At 62.8% G+C, this 13,870-nt stretch overlaps 3 protein-coding genes across 3 annotated transcripts; all 3 read right to left on the bottom strand.

Moving 5' to 3' along the window:
- Positions 1-5,418, bottom strand: LOC119236960 (olfactory receptor 14A2-like). The gene is made up of 3 exons (XM_037500890.1): positions 5,361-5,418; positions 2,785-2,969; positions 1-960 (listed from the first exon to the last, which is right to left on the bottom strand). The coding sequence occupies exons 1-3, from the start codon at positions 5,416-5,418 to the stop codon at positions 1-3; spliced, it is 1,203 nt and encodes a 400-aa protein (XP_037356787.1).
- A 68-nt stretch (positions 5,419-5,486) lies between these two features.
- Positions 5,487-8,255, bottom strand: LOC119236958 (olfactory receptor 14A2-like). The gene is made up of 2 exons (XM_037500889.1): positions 8,177-8,255; positions 5,487-6,439 (listed from the first exon to the last, which is right to left on the bottom strand). The coding sequence occupies exons 1-2, from the start codon at positions 8,253-8,255 to the stop codon at positions 5,487-5,489; spliced, it is 1,032 nt and encodes a 343-aa protein (XP_037356786.1).
- A 3,704-nt stretch (positions 8,256-11,959) lies between these two features.
- Positions 11,960-12,907, bottom strand: LOC119237081 (olfactory receptor 14A16-like). Its single transcript, XM_037501060.1, has one exon. The coding sequence runs from the start codon at positions 12,905-12,907 to the stop codon at positions 11,960-11,962; it is 948 nt and encodes a 315-aa protein (XP_037356957.1).
- Positions 12,908-13,870: the final 963 nt, after the last annotated feature.

Here is a 13,870-nt window from a genome sequence, read left to right as displayed (position 1 = left end):
CTATGTCCACCTCGCGGGGACCCCGCTGCCGCCGCATGCCTGGAGCCTGCTCAGGGCTGCCCGCACGTCCCGGTTCCTCAAGGTGTAGATGGCGGGGTTCAGCGTGGGGGGCAGCACGGAGTAGGACACGGACACCAGGACGTCCAGCAGCGAGGGGCACTCGGGCACGGGCTTCAGGTAGGCTGCCGCCCCGGTCAGGAGGAAGGTGCTGACCACTGCCAGGTGGGGCAGGCAGGTGGAGAAGGCTTTGGCCCGGCCCTGTGCAGAGGGCAGGGCCAGCACCGTGGAGAAGATGCGCACGTAGGAGACCACGATGGCCAGCAGGCAGAGGAAGCCGTACAGCACCCCGGCGGCCACGCTGGCGTCGATGGTGACGTGGCTCTGCGGACAGGCGATCCTCAGCAAGGACGGGACGTCGCAGAAGAGCTGAGGCAGCGTCCGCGGGCCGCAGAAGGACAAGGAGAAGGTCCCGCCCGCGTACAGGCCCCCGAAGACGCCGCCCAGCGCCCAGGACGCGGCGGCCATGCGCGCGCACACGGCGCGGCTCATGGCGCCCTCGTAGTGCAGCGGGCGGCAGATGGCGGCGTAGCGGTCGTAGGCCATGGCCGTGAGCAGCAGCAGCTCCGCCCCCGCGAAGTGGATGACCAGCAGCACCTGCAGCGCGCAGCCCGGCCGCGAGATGGCGGCGCTGTGGGCCAGCGCGCCCAGCGCGGACTTGGGCACCGTGACGGAGACCAGCCCGGCGTCCAGCAGGGACAGCTGCCTCAGGAGGAGGTACATGGGCGAGTGCAGGCGCGCGTCCAGGGACACCAGGGCGGCCACCAGGAGGTTGCCCGCGAGCGCCAGCAGGTACAGGAGCAGGAAGAGGCAGCCGTGCAGCAGCTGCAGGCGCGGGGAGCCCGACAGCTGCAGCAGGATGAAGCCGGCCCCCGCCGAGAGGTTGGCCATGGCCTGGGCCTCCTGCGGGGAGAGGACGCAAAGTGAGGCGGGCAGCTCCCGAAGTGATGACTTGTGAACTGCATTTAATCTGTGCAAATTCTTCAGTGCATGTTTTCCTGAGCCCCCCGTTCTTTACTAGTGCGTCGTGAATGAGGTTGCGCTGTCACGGGAGGCGCCGCCCGCCTGCGCCGCCTCCTGCCCCGAGCTGGCCGGTGGCCCTGGGGATGGGCACGCCCCTCCCTGCCCGGCTCCTCCTTCCCTTACTGTTGCGGAGACGGAAGGAAAAGGGCGTGAGCGGCGTGAGCGGTGGGGCGAGGCCTTGCGAGGTGCTCGAGCTGCAGACACGCACTGGGCTTTCTGCCAGGCACGCAGGCGGAGGAGCAGCGGCCCTTGGGGGACAGCGGGGAGCTAGTGGGGGGCACCTGTGAGCGCACAGTCACCAGGTCACCCCGCGGGCCCCTCTAGAGACAGAAGCAGGAAACCAAAGCGAGACAAGGGGCGCAGGGCCCGCCCGCCCGGAAATGCGGCCGCAGCAGGAATGCGCAGGAAGTGCCGGCTGAGCCCCAAGGCCAGGCTGTCCCGTGTCCTGGCTGGGAAGGAGGCGTCACCTCTAGGGGAGTCAGGGGCCGCCTCCGCCTGGGGGCTGAGGAAGGCTCCTTCGGAGGAGACACAGGCAGCTGGATTTGGCTGAAGAAAGGCGTCCCGAGTGGGGCAGGCAGACTGCGCCGGGGCTGCCTGGCTGTTCGCTGCTCCCCGGCCCCCGCCCCGCCCCTCCTCCTGCCCGTGTCCGTCAGCTGCAAGCGGGGAATGTGGGGTGCCTGTGTCTGCAAAACCCATCCAGTTCTCCCTGTGCAGGGGAGGAGCGTGACGCGTGTCCTCGCGTGTCCCCTTGCTCGGGGAGGGTGCGCTCTGTCCCCGTGAAGCCTGCGGTGGGCTCTGGGGAGGCTTTGGTAAAATGCCACAGCCCTCGGCCCTCCCGCACCCCACCGGCTCAGCGGCGGCGAGATCCCAGGTCAGCACAATGCCCGAATCGCCGCACCCCACACTCGGACGGAGCCTGCGCCCATCGCCATGCCCGACCCGTCCTGCGGCCCCTGCTCCAGGCTGCGACACGGGGGCCGGGGGGGCCTGGCCCCGAGACCACGGCGGCCAGCAGAGACCTCTGCAGAGCGGATGCCCAGAGGGCCCGGCAGACCAGGCGGCCCTACAGGCGGGACTCGGGGGCCAGCCCGGCCCTCCCCGACCCCCTCCCCAGGCACACTCCCCTCCACGTGGCCCTGCTGGGCTCATCTCCTGGCCGCCTGGCGCTCGCTCTGGGTGCTGACGGGGGTGACCGGCTGGCCACCCCGGCCCCAGGCTCTGATGTAAGGCGGAGGAAGGGAAGTGGCTAGAGAAACCCCACGTGCTGTTCAGGAGACGCAGGGCTGGGCCGGGCGCAGCGGGGCGCTGTGTTCAGGGCCCAGGTGACTGCCGAGCCAGGCCCCTTCCCTCGGCTGGAGACTTGGGCACCTGCCTTTGGTTTTCTCACTGGTTCTTTCAGTTAACATGAGGCTGGTCTCCCTGACACGCGGAGGCGGAGTGGCAGAGCCGGGCCTGTCGGCTGGCCAGCGGGGATCCCTCAGCCCTGCCTGCAGGTCTGGGGGGCAGGCAGGCCGTGGGGTCCAGGGAGCAGGGAGAACCCACGGGGGCCCGAGCCCCCGCAGCAGACACACGGATGTCAGCGGCCACCAGCCTGCTACCCTCAGCCGCCCAGGGGGACACGCCCACGTGTGCCTGACTTTGGGACGTAGGTCAAGGCGTCCAAGGGACTGAGAAACTGCACCAGCGTTGAGACACTGCGCTTACCTGCCCCGGCGCCCCCAGACAGCCGGCCGGGGGCTCCGCCTTCATGACAGGCCGGCTCCCAGGCTGGGCAGGGCAAGACGGCAGGTCCTGGGCTCGCAGGGGTGGGGTGTGAGCTCGTGGGGCTGCCTCCGGGGATGGGCGTCCCGTCCAGGCCAGCGCAGGCCGGGTGGGCTCCTGTGGGTGACCTGGCGGGGCCGGGCAGATGCCGTCTCGGAGCCGCTGGGCCCGAGCTCAGCTGAGAAGGAGATGGCGACAGCTCTGCGCCCACCCAGGTCCCTCGTCCTCAGACCGGACGCCTGGGGAGGCCGGTCACCGCCCAGGAGCCCCGCCCGCCCCCCTGTGCCGCAGTCTGCTGTCCTCTGTCCGTGGTGCCCGTGGGCCGGAGCACGTCCTTCCTCGCTGGCTCTGCTGCGGCCCCGGCTCAGCCTCTTTAAATTAGAGACAGCGACGCGGGTGTCCCCCAGGGAGTGGGGAGCCCTCCGCCCTGGGGCTGCCTCCCATGGCCACGTGACTCCTCTGGATGCCGCCTGTGCCCTCGGGACAGTCTGGATGTCACTGACGCCGCGTCTGGTGTCCTTCAGGCCCCTGTTCCTCCTGGGCCCGGGGGCAGGACCGGCCGAGGGCTCCAGCTGTTCTGCTCCCCCCTAGGCCCTCGGCAGGGCACACGCAGTAGCCGCCCACGGCGAGGGGTCACGCTTCCTGGGACGCTTTGCCCGGGTCCCCAGCACAGTCCAGGCGGACGAAGGCCAGAACCCCACGGGCATCTCGTACCCGCACAGCCAAGTCTTGAAACCGTTCAGGACCTTTCAAGTGGAAACTCTCAGGAATGAGGCTCGAAGCCTCCGCCCACTCGTGTCCCCTGGAGGGAAGCGCCAGCCCCAGCCCAGCACACCCCGCGTCGGGCAGGCCTGGGGGGTGGCGGCTGCTCTGGAGGCCCCCAGCCCGCGCCACTCCTGAGGACCCCTCCTGGCACGGCCCAGGGCACGCCGCTGCCGGAACCGGACGCGCCCACTCTCGGCTCCAGCCACCCGCCGGCCGGCCCCGGCGCAGGGAGCAGCCGTGGAGGGGACGGGTGCGGACGCCCGAGCCAGCTGCCGAGGACGCGCCCGGGACCGCCTTGGCTGCACCAGCTGAGGGCGGCCGCCGACGGCCGCCGACCAGCGCTCTCCCGCGGGGAGCCGGAGCAGGAGACCACGGCAGGGCCGAGCCTTCTCCTCCGAGTCCTCGTTAACGCAGACGGACACGAGCACGTGTGCGGGAGGCCCCGGCGCTGTCCAGGCACCGCGTCCCACACGCACCCGGGGCCTGCCGGGCCGCGGCCGAGGGGCGGGCCTGCGACTGGCCGGGTCCTGCATTTCTGAGTCACATGCGGCGCTGTCAACCGATGTCACCTCAGCGACGTGTTTTAAAATATTTTTAGAGTAAACATAGTTTTTAACCTAAAAACTGCGAGTGAGGGACGCACAGTGGCCGGCAGACCGCGCGGGCCGTGCGGGTTCGGGTGCGCGGAGAGCAGCGCGCATCACACGATGCAGACAGGAGCCTGCAGGGTCAGGGCAGGGAGGCTGGCAGGTCCAGGGGCCCTGGGACGAGGTCCCCCGTGAGCCCCTGCCCGCGCTGAGAAGCCAGCACCCCCAGAGCAGCCTCAGGCCCCGCTTGCCAGGTGCCTCCACAGACGGCCCGTCCTGCCGCCTCAGCGGCTCACGGGTGGTGGCTCGACAGGCCGCCTCTGGCCGCGGGCTGCTGGCCCTGCGGAAGTGTCCTCTGCAGCCGCGGACTCGCGGTCGTTTCCTGTGTTCGTGAACCCTCCACGCAGCGGGGAGAGCACTTGTATTTACAGCTGGGGACACGTGACGTCCAGGACCAGCGCTGACTGCGGCGGGCAGGAGGCAGGGCCGGGCTGGGGGCAGGGGAGGTGCCTGGTGCGGGCAGCGGGGGTCACTTGGCTTCGAGTGACGTTTTGAAGCTCCGGCCTCCTAATACCAACTCAATCTTGTTTCGATGTAAGTTTCAACATGAATTCCAAATACTAAAAAACTAAGTATGAAAAAAAGAATTCCCATTTTATTTCTTGGGGTATCATAGTAGAGAAATGCAAAAAATGATCATAAAGTTCAAATTATTTTGTGCAGCTGCAAAGTTCTGGGAGCAGGGAACGTGCGTTTGCCCCTTCGGCCTCACTGGCCTCTCCCAGATTCCGTCTATGGTGGCGCCGGGGCCCACCGGGACCCACCGGGCGCCTGGAGGCGGGTCCTGTCTGCGCCGGGGCACGGGTGTGTTTTCCGCAGTAGCTGGGACCCCACCCGCGTCCCGGGGCTGGCGTCGCTCCGGCCTGGCCATGCTCGGGGCAGCGTCTGCCCCCGGGGGTCCCGCTCCCGGGTCTTCTTCGAGCCGGGAGGGCGGGCCACCTCTGGCCAAGCTGCCCAAGGGCTGCCCGCGAAGGGGTAGACAGGCCCTTCCAGACAGGCCAGGACACCCCCCACCCCTCTTTGCCTTCCATCTGCGAGCCCCGTTTGCCATAAGAGAGCCTCAGAGTCCAAGACTCACTGCGCATCCTCAGCGTTGCCCCCTCCTACCCACGGGCACACTCGGGAGGAAGACAGGCCCCGGCTGTGCCCGAAAGCGATGGTCCATCATGGCCTGCCAAGGACCGCAAAGGCCACACTGCTGGGAAGCCACAGATGGCCTTGCGGACGCCGCCCCTAGCGTGGGTCATGGCAGAGGCGCCGCAGCAGCCTTCCCACGGCCGCCTTGATTTCCCGGTTCCTCAGGCTGTAGATGGCGGGGTTCAGCGTGGGGGGCAGCACGGAGTAGGACATGGACACCAGGACGTCCAGCGGCGAGGGGCGCTCGGGCACGGGCTTCAGGTAGGCCGCGGTGCCGGTGGCGATGAAGGTGGTGACCACCGCCAGGTGGGGGACGCAGGTGGAGAAGGCCTTTGCGCGTCCCTGCAGCGAGGGGACCCTCAGCACAGTCTTGAGGATGTGCGCGTAGGAGAGCCCGACGGACACGAGGCAGAAGAGGGCGTACAGCACCCCGGCGGCCACGCTGGCGTCGATGGTGACGTGGCTCTGCGGACAGGCGATCCTCAGCAAGGACGGGACGTCGCAGAAGAGCTGAGGCAGCGTCCGCGGGCCGCAGAAGGACAAGGAGAAGGTCCCGCCCGCGTACAGGCCCCCGAAGACGCCGCCCAGCGCCCAGGACGCGGCGGCCATGCGCGCGCACACGGCGCGGCTCATGGCGCCCTCGTAGTGCAGCGGGCGGCAGATGGCGGCGTAGCGGTCGTAGGCCATGGCCGTGAGCAGCAGCAGCTCCGCCCCCGCGAAGTGGATGACCAGCAGCACCTGCAGCGCGCAGCCCGGCCGCGAGATGGCGGCGCTGTGGGCCAGCGCGCCCAGCGCGGACTTGGGCACCGTGACGGAGACCAGCCCGGCGTCCAGCAGGGACAGCTGCCTCAGGAGGAGGTACATGGGCGAGTGCAGGCGCGCGTCCAGGGACACCAGGGCGGCCACCAGGAGGTTGCCCGCGAGCGCCAGCAGGTACAGGAGCAGGAAGAGGCAGCCGTGCAGCAGCTGCAGGCGCGGGGAGCCCGACAGCTGCAGCAGGATGAAGCCGGCCCCCGCCGAGAGGTTGGCCATGGCCTCGCTCGCTCCTCCTGTGGGGACAAAGCAGGTGAGGACGCCACTGCCCCCCTCCCTCCCCCGCAGGAACTCTCTGCAGTCACAGGTGCCCTTGGGAAGGCGGGGAGCCCCTGGGCGCCTGAGGTTAAGCCGGGGCCGGGGCGGGGCCTCAGCAGGGTTGGGGGGCGTCTGTTTACCCTCAAGTCTCCATCTCCCAAGCTCCTATCCTAGTCCAAGGGCTCAGACTTGGGGGATCCCTGGCCTGACCGAGGCCCTTAGAGCTGCCAAGACGGCGGCAGCCCCTGAGCAAGCACGTGGGGTGAGGTGCCAGCTGCTGTCCCTGTGCCCATGCGGGCGGCCCTCCCTCTGTTCTGAGGATGGACACATGAGCTGGGGGTGGACGCTGATGGAGGCCCCCACAACGAGGGCTGCCCACCCGGTGGGAAGCAGGGGAGCAGCAGGTAAGTGGGGCTCATGAAAGCAGCCCAGGAGACTCTGATGAGGGGACAACACTGGTCTCTCTGGGGACGCCGAGGCGTGGGGTGCTCTGGCCACTGCAGTGAAGGAACAGGTTGGCTCTCAGTGGACTTCTGTGCAGATGCTGCGCCTGCTGGGCTCCAGAGGGAGGAGGCCGTGGCCACTGCAGGCAGGACAGCCCCAGGCTGGGCGTGGGTCAGAGGCCTCAAGGTCATGGGGTCATGTCCCTGTGCAGAGGCCTCTGCAATGTCTGGGGGTGACTGTCTGAATTGGGTGGGTGGGCACTGGTGGGGGGCAGGGCGCAGCTGAAGGGGGTGCTGGCTCTCCTCATGCCCTGCCCCCACCTACGGGTGAGCTCCAGGCCACATCCTCCCTGGAGGTCGAAGTCACTGCCTGATTTCTGAGCGACTCCCTGTGGCCCTCTGCAGAGCCTGAGGCTGCGTGATGTGGGCCAAGGGCAGCCCCTCCGAGGCCTCCTCGGGGTCCCTGTCACCCCTCTGCGTGTCACGGGCTGGGAAAGGCCCCGGGTGGAAGCAGGACACAGAGGCGTCCCTGAGGAGCAGGTGGTGGACTCGTTTCTGGTCCTGAGTCCTCTCCCCTCTGTGCACAGGGAGGCGGCTGGGCTCTCGTGGGGGCTCTGGCTCCGGGCCCGGAGGACGCGCAGGTCAGCCTGTCTGGCCTGTTGGCTGCCTGCTGCCCCCTCTTGCCCGGAGCGCCCCGGGAGCTGGCCCCCTTCCACCCGAGGAGCAGCCGGGCAGGGCTCTGGGGTGCGGAGCCGACTCCTCAAGGGCTGTGTTCTCTGGGCAGAGGATTCGCACGTCAGTGTGCAATTCTTCTTTTTTTAAGATTTAGTTACTTATGTGTACAAGAACGGGTACAGGCCAGAGGTGCGGGGGGTGAGAAGGATCTGAAAGTCTTTTTTGATCTAGGTTTCCTGGTGAGGCTGTTCGAGGAGCTGCTGCGAGGGACCGAGCGGAGCCCCCGCCCCGGGGCATGGTCATTCCCTTGATTGGGGAACTGCGGGCGGCAGGTCCGTGGGTGGCTGAGACTGGCTCGGACACAGCAGGCGGCGCGCTGTGTAGACGGGCCTGCCTGGCGAGGGGCCTGCTCTGGCCCTGGGGCCCCCGAAGGGGCAGTTCCGAAAGAACTGAGGTGGGGGCCCAGCCCTGCCCTATGTCTGCTCCTTGCTTGCAAATCACTTGTGCGGGAGAAGCCTCTGACCGCGCTGCCGCCAGGCCCTGGGCTGCTCCTCCCGCCCGTCTTCCTCCCACGGGGGAAGCCGGGTTCAGACTCACCTGCAGACTCGGGTCCCAGGTCCTGCTGGCGCCGGGCCTGCGCGCGGCTGGAGGGGCAGAGAGAGCGGCCGTCTGTCATCCTCCCTGGGTTTTTAAAGAACCCGAAATGGTTTGCAGTCCCCTCGTCCTTCGGGGACAGTGGACGCCAGACGAGTGTGGGTCTCCCGGGACGTGGGGGCTCGGGCCCTGAGGACCTGCCTGCCCGGCCCCGCAGGGTCCCCGGGGCACCCGGCCGCCCACGCCTGTGCCAACGGCGAGGGAGCGGAGCCCGCGCTGCGAGGACCCGGCTGTGCCGACAGAGACGCGGCCGCCGGGGAGTGGCGTCTGGCGAGTGCTGCTGCTCCTCTCCCGGAGGGCCGCTGTCCTCTCCTCGGAGGCTGGGAACCCACATTTTAATTAAACCATTTCTCAAACTTGAACTGTGGAGACATGGACGGAGCAGCCCTTGGTGCTCCCCGCCGCATCCTCGGAGACGTGCCCTCCTGGGGCAGCGCCGCAGGCCTGGGCTGGGGGTCCGAGGCCGCGGGGCAGAGCCGGCTGGGAGGGAGCGAACGTGCTTGGGCACCGGGCCCCACATGTTTTTATTTTAGGAGATTTCATTTCCACTTTCTGGCCCCAGTCATTACAATGTAAAACGAACAGGCTGGCGTTCACCGTCCTGAGAAAATCCACCAGCGGCTGAGAAGGGCTCGGACACAGCAGGCGGCGCGCAGTGTAGACGGCCCTGCCTGGCGAGCGGCCTGCGCTGGCCCTGGCGCCAGAGTGCCTGAAGCACCGGCATCTCAGTGCCTGAAGCACTAGCAACACGGGCTCAGCGGGTGCGGGAGCCCCACGCCACCCTCAGCGTACACGACACCTCCTGGACGAGGGTCCAGAGGGAGGGACGCAGTGGGAGGCCAGGGCTTGGCTCCCTCCTGCTGACACGGAGGCGGCCCCTCTCGCCAGCCTTTCAGGGGCGAGATCTGCTGAAGCCTCATATTCAGGTCTGAGCAGGCCCCACCCCTGACCGATCCACCTCACGGTCTGTGAAGACGGCCCCCGGAGCCTCAGTGCTGAGAGGAGCAAGGAGAGAGGCCAGTGATGACACAGGGACATGCCAGGACACATGACGAGGATGTTGGTGTAAAGATGCTCGGGCGCTGACTGTCACGCGCCCCAGCACAGAACAGCCGCCCAGCAGGGGGCCCAGAGCACCAACACTCAGGGCTGAAAAGTGCAAAACGTGCAATAAAGAAATGGATCAGCTCAAACTGGGATGGGGCCATGGCCAGAAAGAATTGGTGAATTTGAAGGTAAAACGACTCAAATTAACCCATGTGGAGGAAGGCGAGGGCAGCATCGCCGGGCAGCGGCAGGGGCAGAAGGGTGACGTCGCCCAGGAGCACAGGGCAGCTGCCTGGCCTGGGATGTGCAGGGTAGGGTCCACGGGGCTCCTGTGGGGGCGCAGCCTCAGGGCCCAGGGGCCACACACAGCAGAGAGTCCCCACGACCCACACCCAGGGACATGCAGGGCTCCCCGAAAAACTCAGAGATGGCCGGTATCCCGCGGGCCCCAAGGAGAGCAGGTCAGCCCAGCAGAGCCCTGGAGCGCCCGCGGGCAGCCGGACGGGGCAGGACGCTGAGAAACAACACAGCTGCGGGCGCCTGGGTGGCCACTGCATGTGGTCTAGGGGCAGTCGCACCCCCACTGAGGCCCATGCCCCGCCCCCTCCCTCTGCAGTCCCTCCTCCCCCCACATTAAAATGAACCCTGGCATAGCTTCTGTTAAAGTAAATGGGTTGTTTTGAATGTTAATTAGTATTAAGTTCATCAATGCCAAATGAAATGTTGGATGAATTCCTTCTAAAATATTTTCCTGTGAATTATGTAGCTTTTTTCCAAAAGAACAATTTTATAATAACATAAGAAGGAACAATATGAAAGTATTAAGCATTTACCTTTTCAACTTTATTAAGATATAATTTACAAATAAAATTGTAATTTATTTAATTATGCTACAAGCTGATTTTACACTGCAAAAAGTATTTCAGTATAAGAATTGATCAGTTTTAAAAATTCATTATCTGACCCAAAAGCACATTGTTTTTACACAACAAGGACATCTAATGTTTAGAAATATTTAATATAGGGTTTAATAATTTTTCTTTCACAATTATATACAAATATTAAAAATAAAACCTTGAAGACACCAAAAGAAGAGAACCAGCCTGGAGTCTGGATGGGGAGAATGACATGGTCCAGCAGGTGTGAACAGCGCATCAGCCAGCACTGCCTGGGGTCGTGACACAACTGCCCACTGGCCTTGGGCAGTCCCCTAATCCTTCGATGTTTCCATTTTCACGTGAAGAAGAAATTAGTAGTCGTTACCGCGAAGTCTTTTTGACCAGAAGTAATTGACAAAATCATGTGAACCACTTAGATCTGCAGACAGGCTTGTCACCACTGCCGCCACCATCCCCATCACCACCTCCGCCACCATCCTCAATATCACCATCACCATCATCACTGCTATCACCATCACCATCATAACCATCACCACCACCACACTGTCACCACCCTCACCATCAACATCACCATCACTATTATCACCACCACCACCACCATCACCACAACCACCACCACAACCACCACCATCACCATGACCACCACCACAACCACCACCATCACCATGACCACCACCATCAATATCACCATCACTGTTATCACCACTGTCATCATCATCAAAACCATTGCTTCAAAACCAGGAAAAATTATTCTTACTCTTGGTTTTACTGAAAGGAAGGATAGGTAAAAGGGAAAAAGCTTTTTGGGGAAACAGGGAGAAAAATGAAAAGAGAAATAATACAGAAAATATGCCATAATCAATATGGAATCTGAAAAGATTGTTCTTTTTTAAGAAATAAGGAAAATAAATATTAGGGACATCAGAAAGAAAAAAGGAGAAATTCGAGAATGTGAGGGCAGTGAAGAGAATAATGGAGGGATGAAGAAATAAAATCCAAAATGATAAAAATGAAGTAGATTCCACAGAAATGTATCATATTTAGAAGTAAACTAAACATAAAAGTAAGTTAAGATATAATTTTAAAGTTAATGAACTATAAAGCTAGAAATAATTAAATTTGGATGTAAGTGAAAAGGAACGTGTTAAAATTTAGAAGACTTTGAAAGTAAATGCTAATTTGTTGATAAGTTGTTAAAAATCACACGTAAACTTATGTGAAACAAGATGTGAAATACAAAGGGTGGGGAATGAAAGAAGTGTCATGGCTTAATCTGTTCCTGATGCACAAAAATAACATTTTTTTCTCAGTTTGGACTGTAGGCACCACTGAGAGCTGCCACCAGCATCTGCACAAACCAACCTGAACACGGTGGCGGTGCTCCCGGCGTGCGCATGGGGCACGCAGTGATCAAGTGACTGAGCTGCTAGAAACATCAAGCCAATATTGACAAATGAGGGGGGAATGTAAGACACTTAGAATTACTCATTCACGTTAACTGTTGCAAGAAAAATTGGACAAAGATCCTGACTGGGAAGTGCAATAAAATGTGAAACCGTGGAAACTGTATGAGTCTTCCCAAGTGGAGACAAACAGAAACAGTCTCCACCTCCTTTACCTGGCCCTGATGTCCACGTGATGCCTGGGGTATGGCCACAGAATTGAAATGGCTGGGCACTCCCCAGTTTTTGGGGTAATCAGTAACTGGAGTCGAGAGTGGGGTGAGCATTGAATGGTTTTCACGCCATTAATCTCACCCACAGATCAAGCCACTGAGAGTTTAGATCTCAGTGTCATTCTTTTCACCAAAAATTTTGCTAAGGGCCACTTTCATGTCCTTGTTCCTCAGACTGTAGATGACGGGGTTCAGGCTGGGGGGCAGCAGCGAGTACAGCGCAGAGATGAAGAGGTTCAGGGAAGAAGGGGATTTTGAAGCTGAACCTAAATATGCGATAAATCCTGAGGAGAGGAACAGGGTCACCACCGAGAGGTGGGGCAGGCAGGTGGAGAAGGTCTTGAATCTCCCCTGGGTGGACGGAATCCTCAGGACAGTGGAGAAAATGTGAGCGTAGGACACGACCATTAAAAGGAAACACACAAAAGAGAAACCACAACTGCCCACGAGGAAGGTGTATTCCAGCCTCTGCTCCCCGGGACAGGCGAGCGCGAGCAGCGAGGGGACGTCGCAGAAGAACTGGTGCACGATGTTGGACCCGCAGAAGCGCATGGACAGGGTCCCCGCCGCGTGCAGGGAGCCATAGACGCAACCACTGAGCCAGGAAGCCGCCGCCATCCGCACGCAGGCGGCCCTGCTCATGAGGACCCCGTAGTGCAGCGGGCGGCAGATGGCGGCGTAGCGGTCGTAGGACATCGCCAGCAGCAGCGCGAACTCCGAGCCCGCGAAGGCGATCACCAGGAAGACCTGCGCGGCGCAGCCCCGGAAGGAGATGGCCGGGCCGCTGGTCAGCGTGTTGGCCACGGACTTGGGCACGGTGGTGGAGATGAAGCAGATGTCAACCAGCGACAGGTTCTTGAGGAAGAAGTACATGGGGGTCTGCAGGCGCTGGTCCGCGGAGGTGAGGGCCACGATGAGCAGGTTGCCCGCGACGGCGGCCAGGTACGTCAGGAGGAAGACGCTGGCGCAGAGCCTCTGCAGCGCCCTGTCCTCGGGGAGCCCCAGCAGCAGGAACTCCGTGACCGGGGTCACGTTGGAGACGCCGTCACCCATGGTGGGGCTGGTGTGTGGCAACATCAGAAAAGGGCTTATGGAGAATCTCTGTCTTCTTGGTGGCTCCGCCTTGGGCTCTTATCGCTCCCCAAGTTGCCGCTCCTGAGTCACCACCCAAGCTCGGCTCCTGCAGGCATGAGGCGGCTTCCAAGTGGGCCCTAAGGATGTGAGGACGGTCTGTGACAGCACAGCCTGGAACTGCTGCATCAGCCACAGAAATGTCACTGACAAGCCCACGAGGAACGTAGCAGGACAGTGTTGCATCAAACAGAGCAGTGACGTGTCCAGTCAGAGCGGGAAGCTGCCTCAGCTCCTGGGAACTCACCTGGAAGTTTCGGCCTGCAGAGTCCGGGGTTTCTATATTGTTCTCTGTGGACCTGGTCACAGCTCTGGTGAGTGGGCGAGGGGCTGGGGCCTCCGTTCCCCAGGTGAGCAAAGCTGGTCCACGGGTCGCCGTGGGGTGGCCACGGCGTTAGCAGCACGGAGGCCACGACCTGGCCCAGCACACCTGCTCAGCTGAGGGAGACGTGACAGGCCCCGAGGAGCTACTGGTTCAGGCTGGATTTCAGGCCCCGAGCAGGGGCAGCTCCATCATCAGCTCCGAGCAGTGTTGTCTCTGGCGACTTGGCTGCCCTCCTGTGCCCGCAAGCTATTGTGTGCAGGAGCCGGGGCCAGCTCTGCCGCTGGAACAGCTCACCGGGCCTGCTGGGACCCGCCTTCCTGGCCAGGGTTGATCTCTAGACCTGGGGGCTTTGTCCCGAGGCGAGGCTGACACGGGCCTCTGTCCCTCGGGGTGGGGGGGAGACCTGAACGAGCTGACCTGCGTCCAGAAGGGTGCACGTGGTTGTCACACACTGCTGAGCAGTGGCATCCTGGGCTAGCCTCTGCTCGGCCAGGCTCAGGGGCAAAGGAGACTTATATGGGCCGAGCCTGGTCGTGGGTGCCCCAGAGACCAATTAGCAC

Source organism: Talpa occidentalis, unplaced genomic scaffold (genome assembly GCF_014898055.3).
Source record: "Talpa occidentalis isolate TD23 unplaced genomic scaffold, MPIMG_talOcc4v2.1 talOcc4.9, whole genome shotgun sequence".
Lineage (NCBI taxonomy): Eukaryota > Metazoa > Chordata > Mammalia > Eulipotyphla > Talpidae > Talpa > Talpa occidentalis.
Note: the sequence above shows the minus strand (reverse complement) of the source record. Positions and strands in the feature narration are given on the sequence as shown.

Excerpts from the sequence above, each read along its gene's own strand:
- LOC119236960 (XM_037500890.1), bottom strand. The coding sequence starts at position 5,418 with ATGGACCATCGCTTTCGGGCACAGCCGGGGCCTGTCTTCCTCCCGAGT. Across the intron at positions 2,970-5,360 it reads CCTCCCGAGTGTGCCCGTGG|GTCACCCACAGGAGCCCACC; the intron begins GTAGGAGGGGGC and ends CGGCCCCGCCAG. Across the intron at positions 961-2,784 it reads GTCTGGGGGCGCCGGGGCAG|GAGGCCCAGGCCATGGCCAA; the intron begins GTAAGCGCAGTG and ends CTCTCCCCGCAG.
- LOC119236958 (XM_037500889.1), bottom strand. The coding sequence starts at position 8,255 with ATGACAGACGGCCGCTCTCTCTGCCCCTCCAGCCGCGCGCAGGCCCGG. Across the intron at positions 6,440-8,176 it reads CCTGGGACCCGAGTCTGCAG|GAGGAGCGAGCGAGGCCATG; the intron begins GTGAGTCTGAAC and ends TTGTCCCCACAG.
- LOC119237081 (XM_037501060.1), bottom strand. The coding sequence starts at position 12,907 with ATGGGTGACGGCGTCTCCAACGTGACCCCGGTCACGGAGTTCCTGCTG.